The sequence below is a fragment of the Heterocephalus glaber genome, unplaced genomic scaffold (genome assembly GCF_053883595.1).
Source record: "Heterocephalus glaber isolate CG9 unplaced genomic scaffold, H.glaber_assembly_v1.0 deba00001457, whole genome shotgun sequence".
In the NCBI taxonomy this organism is placed as follows: Eukaryota; Metazoa; Chordata; class Mammalia; order Rodentia; family Bathyergidae; genus Heterocephalus; species Heterocephalus glaber.
The window spans coordinates 22,228,752-22,249,263 of record NW_028258305.1 but is presented as its reverse complement, the minus strand read 5'-3'; the positions used below and the strand labels follow the sequence as shown (position 1 = coordinate 22,249,263).

The 20,512-nt window shown below is 44.7% G+C and overlaps 1 protein-coding gene across 4 annotated transcripts in view; it reads left to right on the top strand.

Moving 5' to 3' along the window:
- Rhoq (ras homolog family member Q) overlaps nt 1-20,512 on the top strand; it is a 38,529-nt gene that overhangs the window by 6,125 nt on the left and 11,892 nt on the right. The window contains exon 3 of one of the 4 annotated variants that reach the window (XM_087216428.1): nt 11,242-11,335. The exons of the other annotated variants lie outside the window; for them this stretch is intronic. Within the exon in view, the coding sequence (XP_087072554.1) occupies nt 11,242-11,335 (94 nt within the window). The remainder of the gene's footprint in view (nt 1-11,241; nt 11,336-20,512) is intronic. 4 annotated transcript variants of the gene reach the window in all.

Sequence of the window (20,512 nt, the reverse complement as noted above, 5' to 3'; positions counted from 1 at the left end):
GGAGAAAGGTATTGCCCTCATCAGGCTCTTCATATAACATCCTTCCTGGTAGACTTTTCCCAGAGGAGGAAGTGGAGAGTGAGTGGGCTTATGGGAACCAGAGAGCTGTGCTTTGGAAATAGATTTTTCTACATTGGAGAGGGCCTGCATTGAATAAAGGGAGAGCTTAGGAAATGCCCATCCACAACACCAGGCTCCACATTCCTGCAGCCCCACATTTCAGCCCTGAGGAACCCAGGGAGTAGAGTCTGGAAGGAGCCACAGGGTAGCTAACAGACATTTGCTGCAACAGGTGAGATTCTGGCATTGAGCATCCTGGTTTCCCTTAGTAACCTACTGTAGATTTATCATCTGTGCATTTTGCTAACCTTTTTAGAAGCTATTTATAACTCTAGCCTGCACTACATCACACGGGAATGCTAGGTTCTTCCTTTGCATTGGGATGGTGCATGGCCTTTGTTGACTTTAAAACTTTGCTCTGTAGAATGCCCAGTGTTCCCTTCTTTGGGACTCTGATATCAGTTGGGATGTGCCAGCTCAGACTCTGGCTGGGAGGCAGGGACTTTGGGATAGGACCCACCCCCCCATTCCTACTGCCTCCGCTTGGTTTCTGGCTTGGTTCAGCCATGCCCCATCCCCTCCCAGGCCCTTTGATCCGTCTGGCTTTTCCACTTATATCCTGGGTCTCCGGAGGTTTGATGACATTTCTGTTCTGTAGAGCAAAGCTTCCTGGCAGCTATACCAGGCATGTGTGTTACAAGATGGTATACCATCAGTTTTGGGGGCCAGAGGAATGGAGATCCCCAAAGGGGCTAAGGGTATGTTGTCATTTGCTGTGTTTGCCATGATACACCAAAGCTGATAGTTGTTTCTGTGTATGTGGTGCTGGTTTGGAACCCAAAGCCTCATGCCTGCTCTACCTCTGAGCTACACTCCAGCCCATGCCATGATATGAAACCTCTCAGGTCAGAGGCCTTCTGGAGAATTGGGTTTTTGTGGTTTTGTTGCGGAATTGGGGTTTTCTGAAGATGAGATGCATGGTATTAAAACAAAGCAGCTCTCCATGGGGCTATCAGTTTCTACCAAGGACACGTGTGCCAGCAGCAGCAAGTCCTACCAAGAGGCTCAGACAGAAGAGTGGGGCTACGCAGAGGAGGAATGTATGGCTATTACGGACAAACCGACAAAAGACCACATGTGACTTTTTAAAAAACTAAAATTCATAATCATGGTAGGCTGTTTCCTTTTACTCTGAGGGGCTTGGTTTTGCCCTAATTTGGTCCTCCTGGGTCAGGGAGTGGCTGTCTTTGCCCTCAGCAGTTTGCTGTTCCTCTTTTAGTGCCTGGTGCAGCTGCTGTGCATGCAGGGTGGCCTGAGGTGGAAGGGTGGCCAGTCCTTCCCAGCCCTTCCCAGCCCTCCACCTCCTTGGTAGACTTCTGTTGGACCACTCCCTGGAGTGGATCCTCCTGTCTCCGCTCCACACGGATAAGGGACTGTGTCTTTATCCCATCCCAGGGCCTAGCCCAGAGCTTGGTACATGGAAGGCCTGCAACAAAAATGTCTTCAAATCAGTTTGTTTTCATGTGACCATCAACTCAACTTGTTTAAAAGGCTAACCAGTGACTGAGGGTTTAGCTGGTGACAGCATGAGGCATACTCCTTCTCCGGACCAAAGGAGTAACAGGCAAGTTAGTGTGCTGTGGGCCACCAGTGTTGTCCTTACACAGGGCCAGCAGGCTTCATGTTCATCAGGCTCAGGCTTCTGCATCTTTCTGAAGACCTCTTGCTCCCTGATCCTCTGAGCAGGAGGCAGTTAGGCAATAGAAAGACAAGGTTTTGGCTTCTGCAGACTAGCTTTGAATCCTAGCCACCTGTCTTCATAGCTGAGCAGCTCAGCCTTGTGAGTCTTTTCCCTCTGTGTGTAATGGGGGGTGGGTGGGGGTGTTCTACCTTGCAGGGTAGCTATAAGGATTAGAGATTATATATGCTGTCGTTCCATATGATCCTGGCAGCACCTGTGAGTGATGGCCCAGGTCAACTTGGAGGACCATGGCACTTTAGTTCCAGTGGTAGTGGTGTAGATTCAGTGCCAGCCATGTTTAACGTTGTATGGGAGAAGAAAGAGGGTGATCAGACTGCAGAAGGGCACATCACCTGTGAAATGAATACTGCAGGGTGCTAGATGTGGAGGCAGGAGAAGCTGTCAATACCTAGGCCTGCAGAGCTTCCTAGTAAGAGACCTGTGGCCTTATTGGTCTGATGGGATTATAGTAGTGCCTCCTAGTAAGGTTACGGGGCCCATTTACAGCTTCCCAGCTCCCAGAGGACAGATTTCCTCAGTGGTCAGGGGAAGCCTGGGGCTTAGCTGTCCCTCCTAGTTTGAGCATTCTCACCTAGTCACTCACCCACGGCCTCTGTCCCCGCTCCAGTTGTGCTGAACAGCATCTCCTTTTTACAGAGTGCCACGAAGTGAAAGTTTGGGAAGCATTGTCATAAATGTGGTCGCACAAGCAGAGTGCTGGAAGCTCCTATCCGGGGTGGGAGGAGAGCAGGCATGGGAGTTCCCACATGCATCTTCATGGGGCGTAGGTCCCCGCTGTTGGCGTCAACCTCAAGGAGTAGGCTTGATAACTAAGTTATGGAGTTTTTCACCCCGTGAATGACAGCTTAGTAATTAGAGAGATATTAATCTGGTGCTGTGTTGCTTGTTGATTTGAATAGAAAGAAAAAGTAGGGGAGAGGATCCTGTTGTTATTTCTCTTCGAGGGACTGGTAGCAGAAATGAACAAGCCATCCATCTCTCCAGATCTGCAGGCTTGCTGATCTCCCCAGGCTCACATAGACTTGGGGGCTTACGAATGACACAATGGAAATGGTAGCGCAGGCCTGCAATCCCTTGGGCTACATAGTGAGTTCAAGGCCAGCCTGGAATATGTAGTGAGACCCTGTCTCAAAAAAAAAAAAAAAAAAATTCTTGTTGTAGAATGGCCTTTTCACAGAGTGCAAAACGTGGCATCTGGCACCTCCCTGGGGCCTCTCACCTGCTCCATGAGTCATGGAAGTTAGTGAAATTTGCTTCACTTTGAATGTTCAGGAGGTTACTGACTTGCTCCAGCCGAATAATTGGTAAAAGCCACAGCCAACATTCCAGGGCTGGCTTGGGACTCCAAGCCCTGAATTCTTCATGTTAACTTACGCTGGTCAGCAAAGGCCTCTTTCCATGTCGTATGTGTCAGTCTTGGATATTTTCACACAAGAGGTCTGTTCCAAACATTGCTTTTCTAGATAGAAGAGTTGGTGGAATGGTTTCTAGAAGGGGAACATGTTAGGGTTGCTGCTGTTGCCCCTAGGAAGTTGAGGCTGTTTTGTGTATTCGCGCGTAAACCACTGCACCTCCTTAAAAGGGGCACGATGGGGTGGCACCTGTGCTGCATTGCTGCTGACTAGGTGGAAGAAGCTTGGTGCCGTTTGCCCAAAAGTGTGGCTTCAGGTCCTCTGCTGGAGAATATGTAGACTTTCCTTGGCCCAAGGAAGCAGTGCCCCTCCCTGCCCCTTTGGGCTCCCTGTGTCTTCTTGTGCCCAGTAGCCTTGACCTGACATCAGATTGCCATTTGGGAGCTACTTACAAGTGACAGGTGTGTCTTTTCTTTGGGAGGGGATAGAGGAGGCCAGGGTCTGCTCTTCCAGGGAGATGAAATGGTGATAAGAACTTACTTGCATAAAGGTTGTCCAGGTAGAGAGCACCTAGGTGGGGGTGCTGGCTGCTCAGCAAGGGTTTAAGTTACTGCCCTGGCTGTCAAAATCTGGCCCTCCAGCAACATGTGTTTCCTGGTCACCTGTTAGCCATCTACATTCTTAGGTCCACCCCAGACCTCCTGAATCAAAATCTCTAGGAAATCTCGGTTATTCCAGGCCTTTCAGATAGTTCTTATACAGACAGATGTGTGAGAGCCACTGAGAGTATTTTTGTGTGCTGTGTACCTTGGCTCAGCTCCATAGTGTGCTGTCTGGCCTAGGGCTGTGCATATAGTAGGCTCCACAGTATTCTTGTTGAGGCCTAAATGCCAAGCCACTTTCATTAAGCAGCCAGATATGCTGTGGTCACTGTGGCTGAGGTCAGCACTCTGGGTAGTGTCAGAAGGGCAGCTTGGATCGTGCCTACTTCTGGTGTCAGATGGGCCATGGCATCCTTCTATTAAATTCCCCAGGCAAGTCACAGTGAGTGGTAGCATGGAGAGAAAGGGCTGTCTTATTCCAACACCCACGTTGGCAGTAATTGCTTCTCCCTCAGCTGACGGAAGCCTTCAGCACAAGTGCCCTCTTTCTCCATTCTTCCACCTCTTCCCTTTAAAATGTTTTCTTTTCTTTTTTTCAGACTTGTTCCAAGCTACAGAAACCATCCTCTTTCAAATGGACTAATGGTTGGGATTATAAATGAGTTGGCTCAAAGTAGGCCCCCTCTAAGAGCTGCCACTGAGAGAGAGAGCACTTATTTAATTCTGACTGTCCAGGTCAATTAAAATTCCATTTATCCTAGCTTAATTTTCAAAGGGCTGTCCTCCCCAGCCAGCTGGGTCAGGAGTCCCACTTACTACCTGGAGGTATTTCTAATGCCTCCTTGGCCCTGGAACCAGGGGGCTGGGGCTGGAGAAGTGAGGTGAGGGGGCGTCTCCGCTCCCATTGGACTGAGACTTTGTTGAATGGAGAGGAGCTTCAGGTCTGCCTCCAGGGCTCTTCCGGAAAGTGAGGTCACTGAGGCGGAGGCACCCTGTGGCTTAGTCCCTTCTTGAGGCTGATCCTTCTTCTGAATTTCAATTAAGTGAAAGTGCTCTAGGCTATGATGTGGCATTCACCAGGTAGATCTTTACTCCTTATGGAGATTGTGAGCCAATGAGAGGAGATGGCTTGTGGCACTCAGTACCCAGGGCAAGGATTGGGTCTCCCGCAGGAGCAAGGTCAGAGAGCCTGTTGGCAAGATTACTATGGGAAGAACCATTCTTATAAGTAAATCACTTCTGTGCTGGCTTTCTTACCAGCTCTTTGAAGGGGCCTTCTGACCTGTCTAGGCATCATTGAAGGGCTTTAAAATCAGGGAATAGAGAGTTGTTTTAATGCATTGCCCATTTAAGCACCGTGGGACTCATTGCAGAGCTCATTAGCAAGAAGGCTGCCTGTTCTATTTGAGCAAAATACTAGCTGTGGGTATGTACTGTCCTCCAGCAAGTCTAGACCTGGGGAGTCCTTTGCTGTGCAGGACCTGCCTGTTGGAAAGAAAAAAGTCTATGAGGTTGAGCCGAATACAAGTAGAAAACAGGACATGCTGTAAAAATGGTCAAGTGTGAGAAGTCTTAAAGGTTCCTGACCCCCTGCCTCCTTGGCCAGGTTCTCCTAGATTGGATGGACTCTGTAGAGCCACCTCTATTCAGAAATGGTTCTATCGGGGTACCTATAGGTCACTGAATCTGTGGGTCTGATTTATGTTATCTCATAAGAGTCCAAAGTATAAATGAGGTCCTGGTTTAAAAATGAGCAAAAGATATAAACTAATAGTTCACAAAAGAACAAAAGTAAGTAGCCAATGAAAACACTATGAAGGTGTGCATATAAAAACTTCTGGACAAGATGAGAGAAATTGATACTCAGGAGGCAGGAAAATACTGGAAATAAAACCTGACCCAACCAGTTTGAAGGTTAATTTGGCAAAGACCCTTGAATCTGCAGTGATATTTTTGTTTTGTTTTGTTTTTTGGGTACCGGGGGTTGAACTCAGGTCCTTGCGCTTGCGCAGCAGGCGGCGAAACCACTGAGCTAAATCCCTGGCCCTAGTGATCCATTTTTTATGAGTTTATGCCAAGGAAACATTCAAAGTATACAAATATCTATACAAAATGATATTCTTATTTATAATAGTGATAAATTATAAACACATTGATGTGTAGTAAAAAGGGACTTGTTAAATCATAGAATAATGTATACTAGAATAATATCAGCCATTAAGAACTATGCTTTCAAAAAATTTTAAAGAAATGTAGAAGGTTAATGAGATGTTAAGTGTGAAAAAGCATGAATCAGAACTATATACAGCATGATTACAACTTGGAAGAAAATGCACATGTATAATATGCAGGGAGAAAATGGGAACAAAATAATCAAAATGGTAAAGTGGTTGGCTCTCAGTAGTGATATTGAATAATTTGAGAGGTTTACTCTTTATTCTCTTTCCCTCACTAAAAAATAAGTCATTTTATTTTTATCAAAGTTGTAGTATATCTCTTAAGAGTCAGTGAGCCAGGCATAATGACCCACGCCTGTAATCCCAGTGTCCCGGAGGCTGAGGCAGGAGGATTGCAAATTCCAGGCCAGTTGGGGCAACTTAGCAACTTTTAGACCCTGTCTCAGAATAAAATATATAAAAATATCTGGGGATATTGCTCAGTGGTAGAGTGCTTGCTTAGCATGGGTTCATTTCCTGTACTGTGGTTCTGTAAGGTCCTGTTAGAAGGAAACAAAAGATCTCTTCCAACTTCCCCTTGAGAAAAGGCATGTCCCACTCCCTGGAGACATCCACTTTCAGCTCTCACTGTTTATTTGGGTAACAGATATCTTCTGTTGACTTCAGAGTGTGAGTGAGAAGGCTTTAGTTCTCCTCCACACATACCTTCTATTTCCCATGCCTCCTTTTCCAGTAGTGCTGTTACAGTTTTCAGTCTGACCAGTGATCAGTGTTCATAGTTTCTATTACTGTTCATCGCTGAGCCGTATAGCGTACTCTGGCTACGTTTTCCTGCTTGCACCACTTCTTGTTTCTCTGGAGTTAATGACTAACTCGTTTACTCCCTTGCTCGGTGTTTATTGCACAGCTCCCTGTTTCACACCACCCTTGCCTTTCCATGCAGTCAGGTGTGTCGGTTTCTCACACATCCCTCCCCAGCCTTCCAGCCTGCTGCAGCCTGGGTGGGCGTCTCTCACCACTGCACAGTTGCTCCCCTGGGGTTCCCTTCATCTTTATTAGGAGCCTCTGTGCCACTCTTTCTCAGTGTTCTTTCCCTGTGTTCCTGATCTCATGTCTTCTTGGTTTATTTCCTCACTTTGATGGAGGGTGTATTTTATTAGTTTCGTGAGAAAAGATTCATTGGGGGCAAACTTTATGACCCTACTATGTCTGAAAATATTTTTATTTCCTTCATACCCGATTGTTTGCAATTATTTTTTCCCCCGATTTCAAAGCCATTGTTTTTGTTATTTCTGTTTATGCTCTTCAGAGTTCCATACAGATCTCATCCTTGATCTATTATTAGGAACCTGATTTTAGTCTCTGGAAATTCTTAGGATCTGTCATTTCTCCTTCTGAGTTTTCATAGTCATAGGCTTTATGGTAGGTTCTCACTGGCTACTGTGGGCCCTTGCAGTCTGGAAATTCATGTTGTTTTTGGTGGTGAGAAATTTTCACTGCTTTGATTTCTTCACTTCCTGTTACTTCACTTCTGGTACTTTAGATTTAGAGGCTGGAGTTCCTGGAAGGGTCCTCAGATTTTCTTATATTTTCACTCACTCTGTCTCTGTCTTTTTGTTCCATTTCAGGAGAATTTTCTCAATGATATACTCTTAAAAAAAAGAAAAGAGCTTAAGGTTCTGCATAGATATTTATTTTAAAAAAGAGATACAAATGGCCAATAAACCCAGGAAGAGATGTTCCACACCATTAGCCTTTAGGGCAATACCTCCAAAGCAGCAATGACCTATCACATGACATGATTAGAGTAGCTGTAATTACATGGTAGAGGTGCAGAAATTTGAACCCTCATACGTTCCTTCTGGAAATGTAAAACAGTACAGCCACTTTGGAAAACAGTACGGTATTTCCTCAATATCTTTGAATATATGGTTACATATGGTACAGCATTTTCACTCATAGATACGTATAGGAGAGAAATTAAAACATACATTATTTTGACTTCGCAAAAAGTTTAAACAACTCAGATGTTCATCAGTTAACAAATAAATAAAATGTATTTTTATTATTTGGCAATAAAATCAAATGGAGTACTGATACAGGCCAACATGGATGAACTTTGAAAACATAATGATAATGAAAGTAGCCAATCAGAAAAGACCAGTTATTGGATAATGGAGATCCTGGTAATAGGCTAACACAGACATACTTAACATTATTAACATTGCTGTATAATTTCCTTAATGTTCTGCGCTCCAAGTTCTTCTCATGCCTTTTGCCACTTGTTCTTTTTCTCCTTGGTAGAGTCTGTTCCCATCCCTCCCTAATATTTCACTTTCTTGGTCATTGTCAAAGAAGTCTCCTCTCCGCATTCCTCTCATCCCTGCTTTTGATCAGATTTCTAGATTTGCTGGGGCTCTGCACAGCCTCTTGGACTTTGGATTCCATTCAGACCCACAGTAGCTGTGGGGATTTTTGAAGGCTCGTGTCCAGCCCGTCAGTCATATGTGGCCATCACTGTGAAGGTGAATCACATGCTTCTCTGTATGACTTAATTCCCTGCTCATCACTCATCCCCCTTCTTCTTGCTTCTTGTTCCAGCAGCATTGAAATGCATGAAATTCTCTGCATATATCATGCTGGGTACTGCCTTCACACCTCTCTACATGCCATTCCCTCTCCTTTGAATGATTTCCTCATGAAACTTTCAGCCACCTGACTCTACCCTTTGGACTGCACCATTGCTGAAGTCAGTTTCCTTCTTTGCTGTTTCTTCTGTAATCTCCTTTGTTTTTTGAATCTGGGGATCGAACTCTGGTCCTTGAGCTTGCAGGGCAGGTGGCAGAACCACTGAGCTAAATCCCCAGCCCCTCCTTTTTTTAAAAAAAAGTGTGTGTGATACGGGGCGGGCTGGGGGGTTGAACTCAGGAGCGCTCTATTACTGAGCTACATCCCCAGCCATTTTTCATTTTGAGACAGGGTCTCTTGAAGTTGCCCGGGCTGGCCCCAAATTTGCAATCCTTCTGCCTTAGCCTCCTGAGTAGCTGGGATTACACATGTGCACCACCATGCTTAGGTAAAATCTGATTCTATTTTTGTTGTGTTGTGGTTTTTTTTTGTACCGGGAATCGAACTCAGGACCTTGCGCTTGCGAGGCAGGCACATTGCCACTGAGCTAAATCCCCGGTCCTGATTTTATTTTTAATGTTCCTTTCCTGGTATGTAGTCTTTTCTAGGTTTTATTTGATTTGTTTTTTGGTGGAATATCTTATATAATTTCTCTGAGGATAGTAATGATAGTCCTTCAAAGTTTTTAAAAATTCTAATATAGGGCCGGGGATTTAGCTCAGTGGTTTCGCCACCTGCCTTGCAAGTGCAAGGACCTGAGTTCGATCCCCGGTACCAAAAAAAAAAAAATTTCTAATATATTGTTATAGTTATTCTATTTTGTTATTGGTTACTGTGCCTAATTTCTAAATTAAACTTTATCATAGATATCAGTGTATAGGAAAAACATAGTATATATAGGGCTCAATATTATTCACAATTTCAGATATCTACCAAGTCTTGGAATGTATTCTTTGCAGATAGAGGAGACTTCTGTGTACATTATGGAATGACTAAATCTAGCTAATTCAAGTCTTCCTTGGGATTCCCTGGATTCCATTAAGTCTAATGTCTGTGTTTCTTCAGGAGTCGTCTCTGTAGATATATTTTCATCCTTTATGAATGGACCTTGTTTTCTTATTTCTCTGTCTTGTGCTTCTTTTAAATTTTTTTGTCTTCTTGCATAGTCTTTCATTTTTATCTCTATCTAATGTGGCATTTCTTCATGAAGGGCAATTTGACACCCAGCATGTGCAGATCCAGGTGTGAGTGGGCTGGTGGACCCTGGTCTAACCTGGAGGTCAGGGTTTCTCCAGTCAACACTGTGGATGTTTTGGGCTGGACAGTTCCTTATTGTAGGAACCTGTCTTGTGCACTGTAGGATGTTTACAGCATCTCTGGCCTCTTATTACTAGATGCCATTAGCACCCTTCCACCAGTTGTTATAATCAAAAATGTCTCCAGACATTACCCAATGTCCTTTGAGGCAATGCCCCACCCCCCAATGCTTTCCCCCATTCCAGTTGAGAACTGTTTTACTGTGATCTGTAAGCTTTTTCACTGGGGAATCTGCAAACTCAGTGGGTTTTAGTTCTTCCTGTTGGACTGGTTATATTTCCCAGAAAGTAATCTTCCCTCTCCTGTCTGAGGAGGGCTTATGCTAGACTGATGGTGTCCTTTTAGGAAAGTGGAGGAAGTAGGATGAGGGCTCAGTTTTCAGTGGTCCAGTATGTGCAACCAGGCCTGGTGTCCTCCTATTATGGTTTATATCTAGATGCCCCTCCCGACCCCCGGCCAAAGCCCCATGTGCTCAGAAGCAGGGCCTTATGGAAGGTGATTGGATTATGGAGGTGCCACAGCTGCCTTGTTGTTGGAACACAGGGCCTAGTTGGAAGAGGCCAGTCTCTGGGGGTGTGACATGGAAGGGTAAATCTCCCTCGTAGCCTCCACCCTTCATGCTCTGCTTTCTGGCTGCCGTGAGGTGAGCATTGTTCCTCCGCCAGACCCTTCCACCATGCTGTTTCTCCCTGGAGCCAGCTGACCATGCAGGGACTGAAACTTCTAAACTGTGAGCCAAAATAAGCCTCTCCTCTTTTAGATTTTGGGTGTGAGGTATTTTATCCCAGCCACTAGGAAAGTGACTAAGATACCTCCCACCCAGGGATCCTCTCTTCTGCCCTTGCTAAAGAATAAATATCCTTTGCTTTTCACTAGGGTTGGGGAATATACCATGATAAAGAAGGGGATCTGGGATCAAAGTTCTCCATAAGCCAACTCTCTGCCCACCTCCTCGTTTGCATCTCTGTTTTTGTCTCACATCCAGGAGAACACACTGCTCCAGGCCCTACACCTCAGACCCTTGTGATGTCCTGTTGTGTGGCCCAACCTGGGCTTAGCTTCCCTCATTGCTGACTCAGGATCTGCTCCCTGGGTCTACTAAGTCAGTTCCCTTTTCTTTTGCCTTTGGCTTATAAAATTCTGTTGCTGTTGTCACCTTATTTGTTGTGTCCTTGTGGCTTTATGCCTTTTAAAAAATATTATGGTACATGTTAGAGGATTTTGGAGCCATCCAAGATAAATGTATGTGTTCAGGCAGCTGGGATTTAACTGGAGTCTTCCCCATTTTATAATTGGAAACATAAATATGAAGAACACAGTTACCGTGTGGCTTCTCTTTTCAGCACCTGCCTTAGTATTCCTGGGGGAGAAGAAAGCGTAAGAATCTTGACTGGTACTCAGGCTTTGGAGGAAAAGGAGTTGGATGTCTTGGAGGAGGTTTGTTTCTCTGGGTCCTAGAAAAATGGCCTTTTCTTTCCATGTCCAAGCACTGCTCTGTAGGGACCAGACTGTATGTCTACCATTGGGCTGAGCTGGATAGATAACTGTAGTTCTATTATGCAAGCAGTACTTTGCTGGACTCTGTTTAGGGTCTGCATAGATCATAACTCTCCAGGTGACATGTTTTACAGACAGGTCAAAACATAGTCTATTAGGTTACTCTTTTCTTTGGTTGCATTTCACTTACCTTGGTTATATTTGGACATTTTCAAATGTGTCAGTCACCTTAGTGTAACGCACACTACAGGTAACTAATAACTTTGGTTTGATTTCAATAATGTAATTCTCAAAATATAGCCTTATCTCAAAAGGTTAGGTACCCACCTCCTATACATTAATTACACCTGCAGTGTCAGTGACATTGGGAGGTGGCCTGGCCCGTTTCCTAGGTGAGAAGTTGGCATGGATGTGAGGGTTTGGGGTAGAGAGGGGTCCAGGCAGGACTGAATCTTCTACGCTAGAGGAAAACACAGAAGGAGGTGTGCAGGAGACTTTGAGGGTGGGTGCGGAGCAGGCTCCATCCAATTTGGCAACAGTGGGTGGCAGAAGGGAAGCTGTTGAAGCTAAGGTTGGCAAAGGAGCTTGGTGCCAGCTGTGGATGGCTGGGAACCCTAATGAGTTTGGACTTTCCAAAGGGTGCAGTGGTGAGCCAGCAATGTCTCTAAATTGGTGCCGGGAGGGAGGTAACAGAGGCACATGAGGTGATTTCTCCATGTGGCCTTGGCCTTTTCTAGTCCTCAAGAGTGGATGTCTTCTCTGCACTCCAAATTCCTGTGGCACTTAGCACCATGGTCTCAGGTCATTAATCTGTGTCTATATTCAAGGTCTTCTTTGGATCTGTTTATCCTATTTAATCATAGCAGTGACCATGAGATTGTATTACCCCCCCCCCCCCCCCCCCGGCTTTTTTTTAAATAGATGAGGAAACAGGCTCAGATGCTGAAAAGACCCTTGTAAAGTCACACACATTGTCAGCCCTAGGCCTCAGGCCAGGCTTTTGGTTCCACATCCGCATCCCACTGTCTCATGACTTCCTCCTGCTGCCCAGATCTCACCAGATTCCTTAGTAAGCCAGTGGCATTTTATGTTATGTTATGTTATTTTATTTTATTTCTGTAGTGCTGGAAGTTGTACCCAAGGTGTTGTGCATGCTAGCACTTTACCACTGAGCTACACCCTAGACTAGTGGCTCTTTAAGGAAGACATCTACCATTTGGTTATCCAGGCAGCACAGAACATAGACTTCAGTGATAGACTGCAGACACTGATGACCATGGAGCTCATTTTGTGGCTAACACAGGGCCAGGCTCAGAGCCGGAAGCTCGCAGCCTCCTGTGCAATTTGGCCTGGGTGTAGGCTGCAATCTTGAACTTTCGAATCCACCCCTATAGGGGTGGAATCCAGCTGCTCCAGGGAAGATTTCCTCACCACCTTACCCAGTGCCTGGGCTCTGCTGCTGCCTGCACTGCTCCAGAGGGAGGAAAGGAGGGGTGCACCTGACCCAACACTGCCTCCAAGGGTTTTCTGACAATCTACAGAAACCACTGTGTATGTGAAAGCGTGGTTGATCTGGTGCCTTTCTGATCGAGTTTGTGGTGGTTCTGGTTTCCTTGCTGCCTGGAGTATTGCTTTGGTTTGGTTTTATTTCTCTGGCCCTTGGTTTGCTTTGGCTGATGTCATGAATCTTCCTGTCCAGGCTTTTCAGTTTGGGAAATGCAGCTGCGGGAGTGGCTGAGCTTTTTGGAATACAGAAGATGCTAGTGTAGCTGAGTGTCCAGTAAGTATGCTGAAAGCCACCCTGGCTGTGTGCAGCAGGGGCCAGGGAGGACTTGGTGGCTGCACCAGAGCCAGGTGCAGCCTAATTCTTCACCTCCCAAGGCTCTCTGTCCATTGTTATTTGAACACATTTTTGGGGAATGTCTGTCTAGCTGTTTCCTAGGTAGGCATGTAAACATATGCACTTATTTAAACCAGCAAAACTTTTCTTGTGTTCTTCTCAAGGTCAGTTTCATCCCCAGTCCTCATTTTCTGCCCATTTATTCCTTTGCCCCAAATCTGAAACTGAACAGAGAAGGAACACTCCTGAGTGGGTGTGGTTATCAGGGAACAGCCACCGTATGGGCCAAGTGCCTTTTATACCTCAGCTCCTTTACCCTTCCTGGTAGCTGAAGGGAAAGATCTGTCAGCAGTCTGTTTGGTAGGTGAAAGAAACAGGCAAGGTGGGTAACTTGCCCAAGGCCACACAGCTTAGCAAGGCTGGGTCCAACTCAAAAGGTCTGTGTCAACCTATGATACACTGCCTGGTTAAAACTTCTTCTTAGGAGAAGTTTCGTTATTAACCAATCAGGAGATGGCTTGTGTCCTGGGCTGGTGAAGGTCTAGTCAGGTGGTTTGGGCTTGTGTGGAAGTAGGAACCAGGCAGTCTCGGCCTGAGAGGTGAAGGAGGCTGTAGTAATGCCATAGGGTTTCTTGTTCAAGGCCACAGGAGTTCTTCAGGGACCTCCTGTAGTTGAAAAGGCCAAAGCTGGCAAGGAGGAGATGAAGGGAGTGGTTCAGAATGGGGAGGGGAGGGGCTGGATCCAACATGGGCCGAGAGGATGAGCCCTGCTTAACAGTAGCAGTGTGTGAGGGTGATTCATGCAGGCCCGGGGTCAGTATGGTGCAGGTGATTCTGCCGTAGTCAGCATCTCTGGATTTTCAGAGAAGTCTGTGAAAATGTGGGGGGGGGGGGCGGTGCCTGCAAAGTCACACCTTTGTATTCTTGTGTACGTATATATAACTTTTAAAGTTGAGGTAGAAATCCAATCTTTTTTTTTTTTTGTAGTAGGATTGAAGCCAAGGCCTTGTACTGAACTATATCCCCCATCCTCATCCCCTTTATTTTTTTTTTTGAGACAGGATCTGGCCAAGTTACCCAGGGCGGGCTCACACTTATGATCATCCAAAGTTGCTGGGATTCTAGGCATGTGGCATCATGCCCAGCACACTGAACCATCTTTAAGTATACAGTCCAGTGGCGATTAGTTCATTCACAGTGTTGTGCACCCACCACCTCTGTCTAGTTCTAAAACATTTTCATCAACCCAACAGCAACTGTATGAATGTTTAAGGGGTCTGTTCCAGGCAACCATGTTTATGAGATGTGTTAGGCCGTCCTGATTTTGCCTCTGAATGAGAAGCCTCCCGCCTCAGATGCCAGATTGCACTTGTCTGCCTTGCCATGGTGTGTGGCTTAAGTCTCTAGATTCCAAAAATGTTTGTTAGTCATTGTTTAACTCCTCCATGCAATTTGGCTGCTTCAGCTGGACATAGAGAAAAGCAACACTTCAGGCTTAATCGTGGTGTACAGTTGTCCCTCTGTGTGCTCAGGAGATTGGATCCAGGACCTGTCAGATAACCCGATCCGTGGATGCTCAAATCCCTTATATAAAATGGTGTGTATTTGCATTTAACCTATACACATCCTCCATATCATCTCTAGATTATGTATAATACCTAATCCAGTGTAAATGCTATGTAAATAGTTGTTTTGCTGTACTGTTTAGGGAATAACAAGAAAAAAGTCTATACATGTTCAGTACAGATACATGTTTGTGTTTCTGTATTTTCCACTCACCGTTTGTTGACTCCTTGGAAGCAGAGTTCACAGATATGGATGGATGGCTGTTCACAGTTGCTGGGGTCTTCACTTCACTGCCTGGTTGCAGGTGTGTTTGTCTTTGAGCAAACTGTAAGCCAAGTGCTGAGTGGATGGATGTCCTGGTGGAAGTGTCAGGACTGATACTTGCATTGCTGGTCCTCGAGATAGGTACAGATTCTGTGACCAGTCTGTGAATACACACTGGTGGCATCAGAGCACATGACACTGACCCATGTACAGGGCCCCCTGACCAGTCTGCGTGAGCTGCAGCAGTAGAGCTGGGAGTGATAAGTCCTTACTTGCTGAGAGGGTCAGGAGGGGCAACCTCAGCAGAAGAGGCAGGAACATCCCAGAAATGTTTTATTCTAATTGGACAGTTCTTGCTGTGGGGGCCCACCCCAGAACCAGTGTTCATGGGAGTGGCAGAGGCGAGGAATGGAACTCACTGATTGGCTTAAGTATGGGGTTAGGCTACCTAGGGCTAAGAGAGGGTAACCTCTGAACTACATCAGGGTTTTAGACAGGTAGAGGAAGTAGAAGGATGTTGGGTAGACAGTCAGCAGTGTCCTTCATACTTAGGTAAAATAAATATCAAAACAATGAAAAAAGGCATGGTGAGAAGCAATGGCAGGAACTGAGGTGCGGAAAGTGTCTCTGTGTGAGGCTGTCTGAGTGTTCATGGTAGAGTGGCTTTGGAGCTCATACTATACCCAAGCAGGTGGTTGGACCCATTTGTGCAGGAAACCAGCCCTGATTGCAAAAACCTCTTTGATTCCTCACTGAAAGTGACAGCAGTAACCTGGGAATTAGTCTGTCACTTGAGAATTCAGACACTTGATCTACTTTCTCCAGAGTTGTAGCTGATGTGCCACACAGGCCTCCCATGACCTGGCTGCAGCTTCATTTTTCAACCCTGCCTTCCCACATGTAACTCATTTATTCAGAAGTGTTCAATAAGTAGGTACTATCAGCCAGGCCTTGAAGACTAGGCCCTGCCTGCAGGAGTCCCAAGGAGGATACAGATAAGAAAAGAGGCACATACATGACAGTGTCTGAAATGAAGCAGAAGAAGCACAGTGCTGTCGAACTATAAAATGTGAGGATGCTTGATCTGAATTAAGGGTTCAGGTGAGATCTGTTGGACAAAGTGATTTATAGACCAAAGCCTGGAAGATGAGTAGGAGCTAGCCAGGTAAGGTCATGTGAAGAGGGAAAGGGATGAGTCGTATGTGTTGTTGCCTGATTGGGTGTTGGAATCTTTTATTGAGATGGCACACATAGAAGGGAAGACGTGAGGTTAGATCAGAAATACAGAATCTTGAGATGTTCTTGTTCAGCCAGAAGGAGGCATCAAATAAAGAGCTGAGTCTAGAACTCAGAGTCATAGAGCTCCTCTGATTCTTCTGATTACCTGCTTGACATCTTGACACAACAGGTCTGAAGTCAGACTCAAGTTTTCTCCTTAATGTGCTTCTCAGACTTGCCCAGCTGCACAAACCAGAACCTAGATTATTTCTTTGCCTTATGTCCAGCCCATCACCCGAGCCTGGGTCTACTTCCAGAATGGATCTAGAAGCCACCATTTTTCTAGCTGCTTCCACTTAGTTCACCATGTCTTGTGCCCCGGGTTCCTCATAGCTTCTGTTATACTCATGTAACCTCCACTCCCTGCCCAGTTCATCCTCCTCAGAGCAGTCTGAGTCACCTTTTTAAAAAGTCAAATTGTGTGATTCCTTTGTCTCACTGTTAATGACATTCCTCTTCCTTGAGGCTTTTTCTCACTCTGTCCTGTATCTGGCCTCCTAAACCTTCCCTCAGGTCTCAGGCCGAGGTTGCCCCCTCAGTAAGGGCTTTCCTAACTGCCTAGACTGAAGGTGGTTTTCCTGGTTATTCTCGAGGTATACCTGGCTCTTTTCCTTCAGAGCACCTGTCCCAATTTGCAGGTATGTTCATTTTGGTCCTGATTTAGTCTTAGTACCTCAACTATATCAGACTCTCCCCTTTTTACTAATCCTCAAATGAAACCTGTAGAAAGTACAAGTCCCTAGACACTTCATTTTAAACCAGTAGAACATCCTAGCAGTAATATAAAAGAGAAACAAAGGAAAAGAAATTCATCATAGAAGGATTTATTTCAGTTTAAATTCTTAAATTCCCAGAGCCGAATATTCAAGAAATTACAATGAAGTAGCAGTCATTATGTACCTTTATCTATAGGTAGAATTACCATGAATGCAACAGCCACAAATATTCAGTGACATGGCTGTGTTTTATGGGTGATTCAGACACTTAACAGCAACATTGCCAGTGGTATAGAATTTTTTTTTATGATCATAAGCAACTCCTGGGATGTTTCAGACAAAATAAAGTACAGCCTTCTTCTACTTGGACTGAGATTACCTTCCTAGAGAATTTATTAAAATCATGCTTAAAAATTTTTTTTGTGTTCATATATTCAATCGAGTCGGGTTAGTAGATTTGTGTAATTTTAAAAGGGTTTTTCATGCTCATGAATACCTAGCAGGATACTCAACCATCATATGGGGCCTATAGTTACTTTTCATTGTACAGGTTTTTTATCAATCTGGTTTTCATCCCAAAATACCAGTAGTGTTTTCCTGTTCATTTTGACAGTCAAAAGCACCTCCCACATTTCCAGTGTGTCCCTTAGACACAGCCATACTGCCTGGCTGAGAACTACCTGCCCACTGCCCATACGCACTAAGTTGCAGGCAGGCAGGGTCTGTGTCTGGTTTCCACCAGTGTATGCACCGTGGTCCGCACCTCATTACCAATACACTTGTTGACACAGATGAATGAATGCATGAATGACTATCCCATCAACTTGAAGTCTGTGCCGTGAAGTTAGGAAAGAGTATGTACTGTGGAAGTGTGACCTGCCTTTTACCATCTTAGGCCAGCTAGCCTCTGTTTTAGTGAAATAGACTTTCAATTATAGCTTCACACAATGTAGAATTTGAGCTCTACATTCTTTTGAACCAGGGGAGTCACCTTGCTGTACATAAAAGAAACAGTGATGGCTCTGAAGCTGCAGCTTGTCTTTTTTTGGAAAGTCAGACTTGTCTGCTAGAAGAGCTCAAAGCACTTGACCAGCTCTCTTTTCTCTCAACATGTGTCTGCTATATTTACTCTCCCTTCACAGATGGGGAAATGAAGCTTGCCCAAGGGCCATATTTAGCTACGTCTTGATCCTCTGCCTTGTGGGGTCAGCTTAGATAAAACAGAATCCTAAGACTTGAGATTTAGCCAGGCGTTTAAACATCCTCCCACATTAAATCTGTTACTAGAGATGCTCAAAGGGTAAAAAGTTACTTTGAGCCTTTTCTGCGTGAGAGGAAGGAGTCTGCTGGTTCAGGCTCCCTGTTTTTAGAGATGAGGAAGTGCTGGTCCGTGGAGAAGTGGTAGGTTAATGGCAAGGCTAGTCTTCTCACCGGCTGTATATTTCTCTCCTTTTCCTCCAGCTAATCCAAACAGGAGTTAGGGTCAGTCAGGCAGCCAAAAGGAAAATAGTAATGGAAAAAGCTCACGATTTGGGTCCCTAGCTCCTAAATAATTGGTAAAGTAAGGGAGAGACTGACTTAGTAAAAATTGCCTGCAGATGACAGTTGCTGAAAGTTAGAAACTAAACCTTCAAGAGTTCTTTTACTAAGAGTCAATCAGGCTCATGACCTATAAATACCATTTCACAACTCAAATGAAGATTTAAAAATATAAGAAGAAACGATCAAATATGTAAAAAGTTTTTGAAAAGCAGTTACCTCCTAGACATATATAGCACTTTAAAAAATATTTTTCCTTCCCAAACTTTCTTTAGTTCAACAGTATTGGGTGTGGTAGGAGGCGGTAGGCAAATCCAATAAACTCATCACTAATGAACTTCCAGCCAAATTTATCAAAATGGTCCCCAAAGAGATTCAATCCAACTTCTTTGAAAAACAGCTGGGTTTTGATTTGGGGGATTAATATTGTCTGTTGTGGTGCTGGGGATCAAGCTCAGGGCATGCAAGTGCCCTACCACTGAGTTACTCTCCCCGTTCTAGAGTTATTTTTAAGGAGGTGAAAAGTGGTATTTTCATTTCACAATGTTAAATATAAAATGAACTAAAAGGTGACAAAGTGACTACCCAAAGAAATCAGTTCTCATAACTGATTCCCCAGAATTACTATAGAAATGTCTATGATATTGTTAGAACACTTTCTTCAGGAGCTCCTTCCACGCATGTGTCCTCTTGCCTTCGCGTAGCACCCTTTGAGGGCTGGCTGTTTCAAAAGCCAGACCTGGTTCCTATTTTGGGCTTCTCACTAGAAACAGATGTTTCAGATGGAAATTACTACAGTGCCCTAGGAAGTGGCAGAGAGTTGCTGTTTCTTATTCCACAAAGCCAACAGCTGTCAGGGCATTCTTACTTAGTTGTCAGACATTTTATATATTTCTGAAAGTAATCAGCAGCTGTTTTAGACTTTGGATGGCTAAGGCTTGCTAATGAAACAATTACTCAATTGTGGTCCCACATTTTCTTATTTTAGGTTGTTATAGAGGGAAACTCTTGTAGGTGTTGGTAAATGACTATTTCCTAAATTAGAATAACATCATCCTGGGTTATTTGGGAGTGCAACTCATTCTTACAGTACCTCTCGTTTTCAAAGCACTTTGTCACTGGCACCTTCCCGGTTTATATTTTTGTTTTTGTTTTTGTTTGGTTTGGTATCGGAGATCGAACTCGTGTCCTTGCGCTTGCGAGGCAGGCGGCAGAACCACTGAGCTAAATCCCCGGCCCCCTCGCGGTCTATAAACAGAAACTAAGGCTCCAAGAAATAAGGGCCTTAACCAAGGCCACATTGGTTATGTATGTTCAAATCTTATCTATTCTGTAAGGCCAGCTCAAATGCCTCTCTTATGAAGTCTTTTCTTAGTGTCCACTAATTACCGCTTTTGAAATGTACCACATTCTGACATTTAATAGCAGGTTTGCATACATCTTGTCAGTCTTATCATGAGCTTATGAAGGACAGAGACAGTGATCATCTCCCTACCCATCAGAATTTCTCCTCATCAGTGCTAAGCTTATCCATATTTTCACACCAGCCCACAGTTCCTTCTCTACGTGATGGCTTTCTGGTCTGCGAAGCCCTAGAAAGCTTCACAGGCATCTTGTGGGTACTATTGTTCATTCGTGCTCATTGCCTTATTTTTAACATAACATCTTACCAGAGAGCTTGGTAAATGTTTACAGAGTGTTTGATAAATTAAGTATTTGAATCTTGGCCTTCCTTCATGTCTCTGATGGTTTTGCAGCACTGTTCCATGTAGCTAGTAGATGCTTATTTTAATGTTTCTTGGATTAACCATTGATCTATTCATCTGTTCCAGCTTCCATGTTGATCTCCCCCATTGTATATGACTTTCTTTCTCTATTTATGTCTTGAACTCCCAACTAAACTATGAGTTCCAA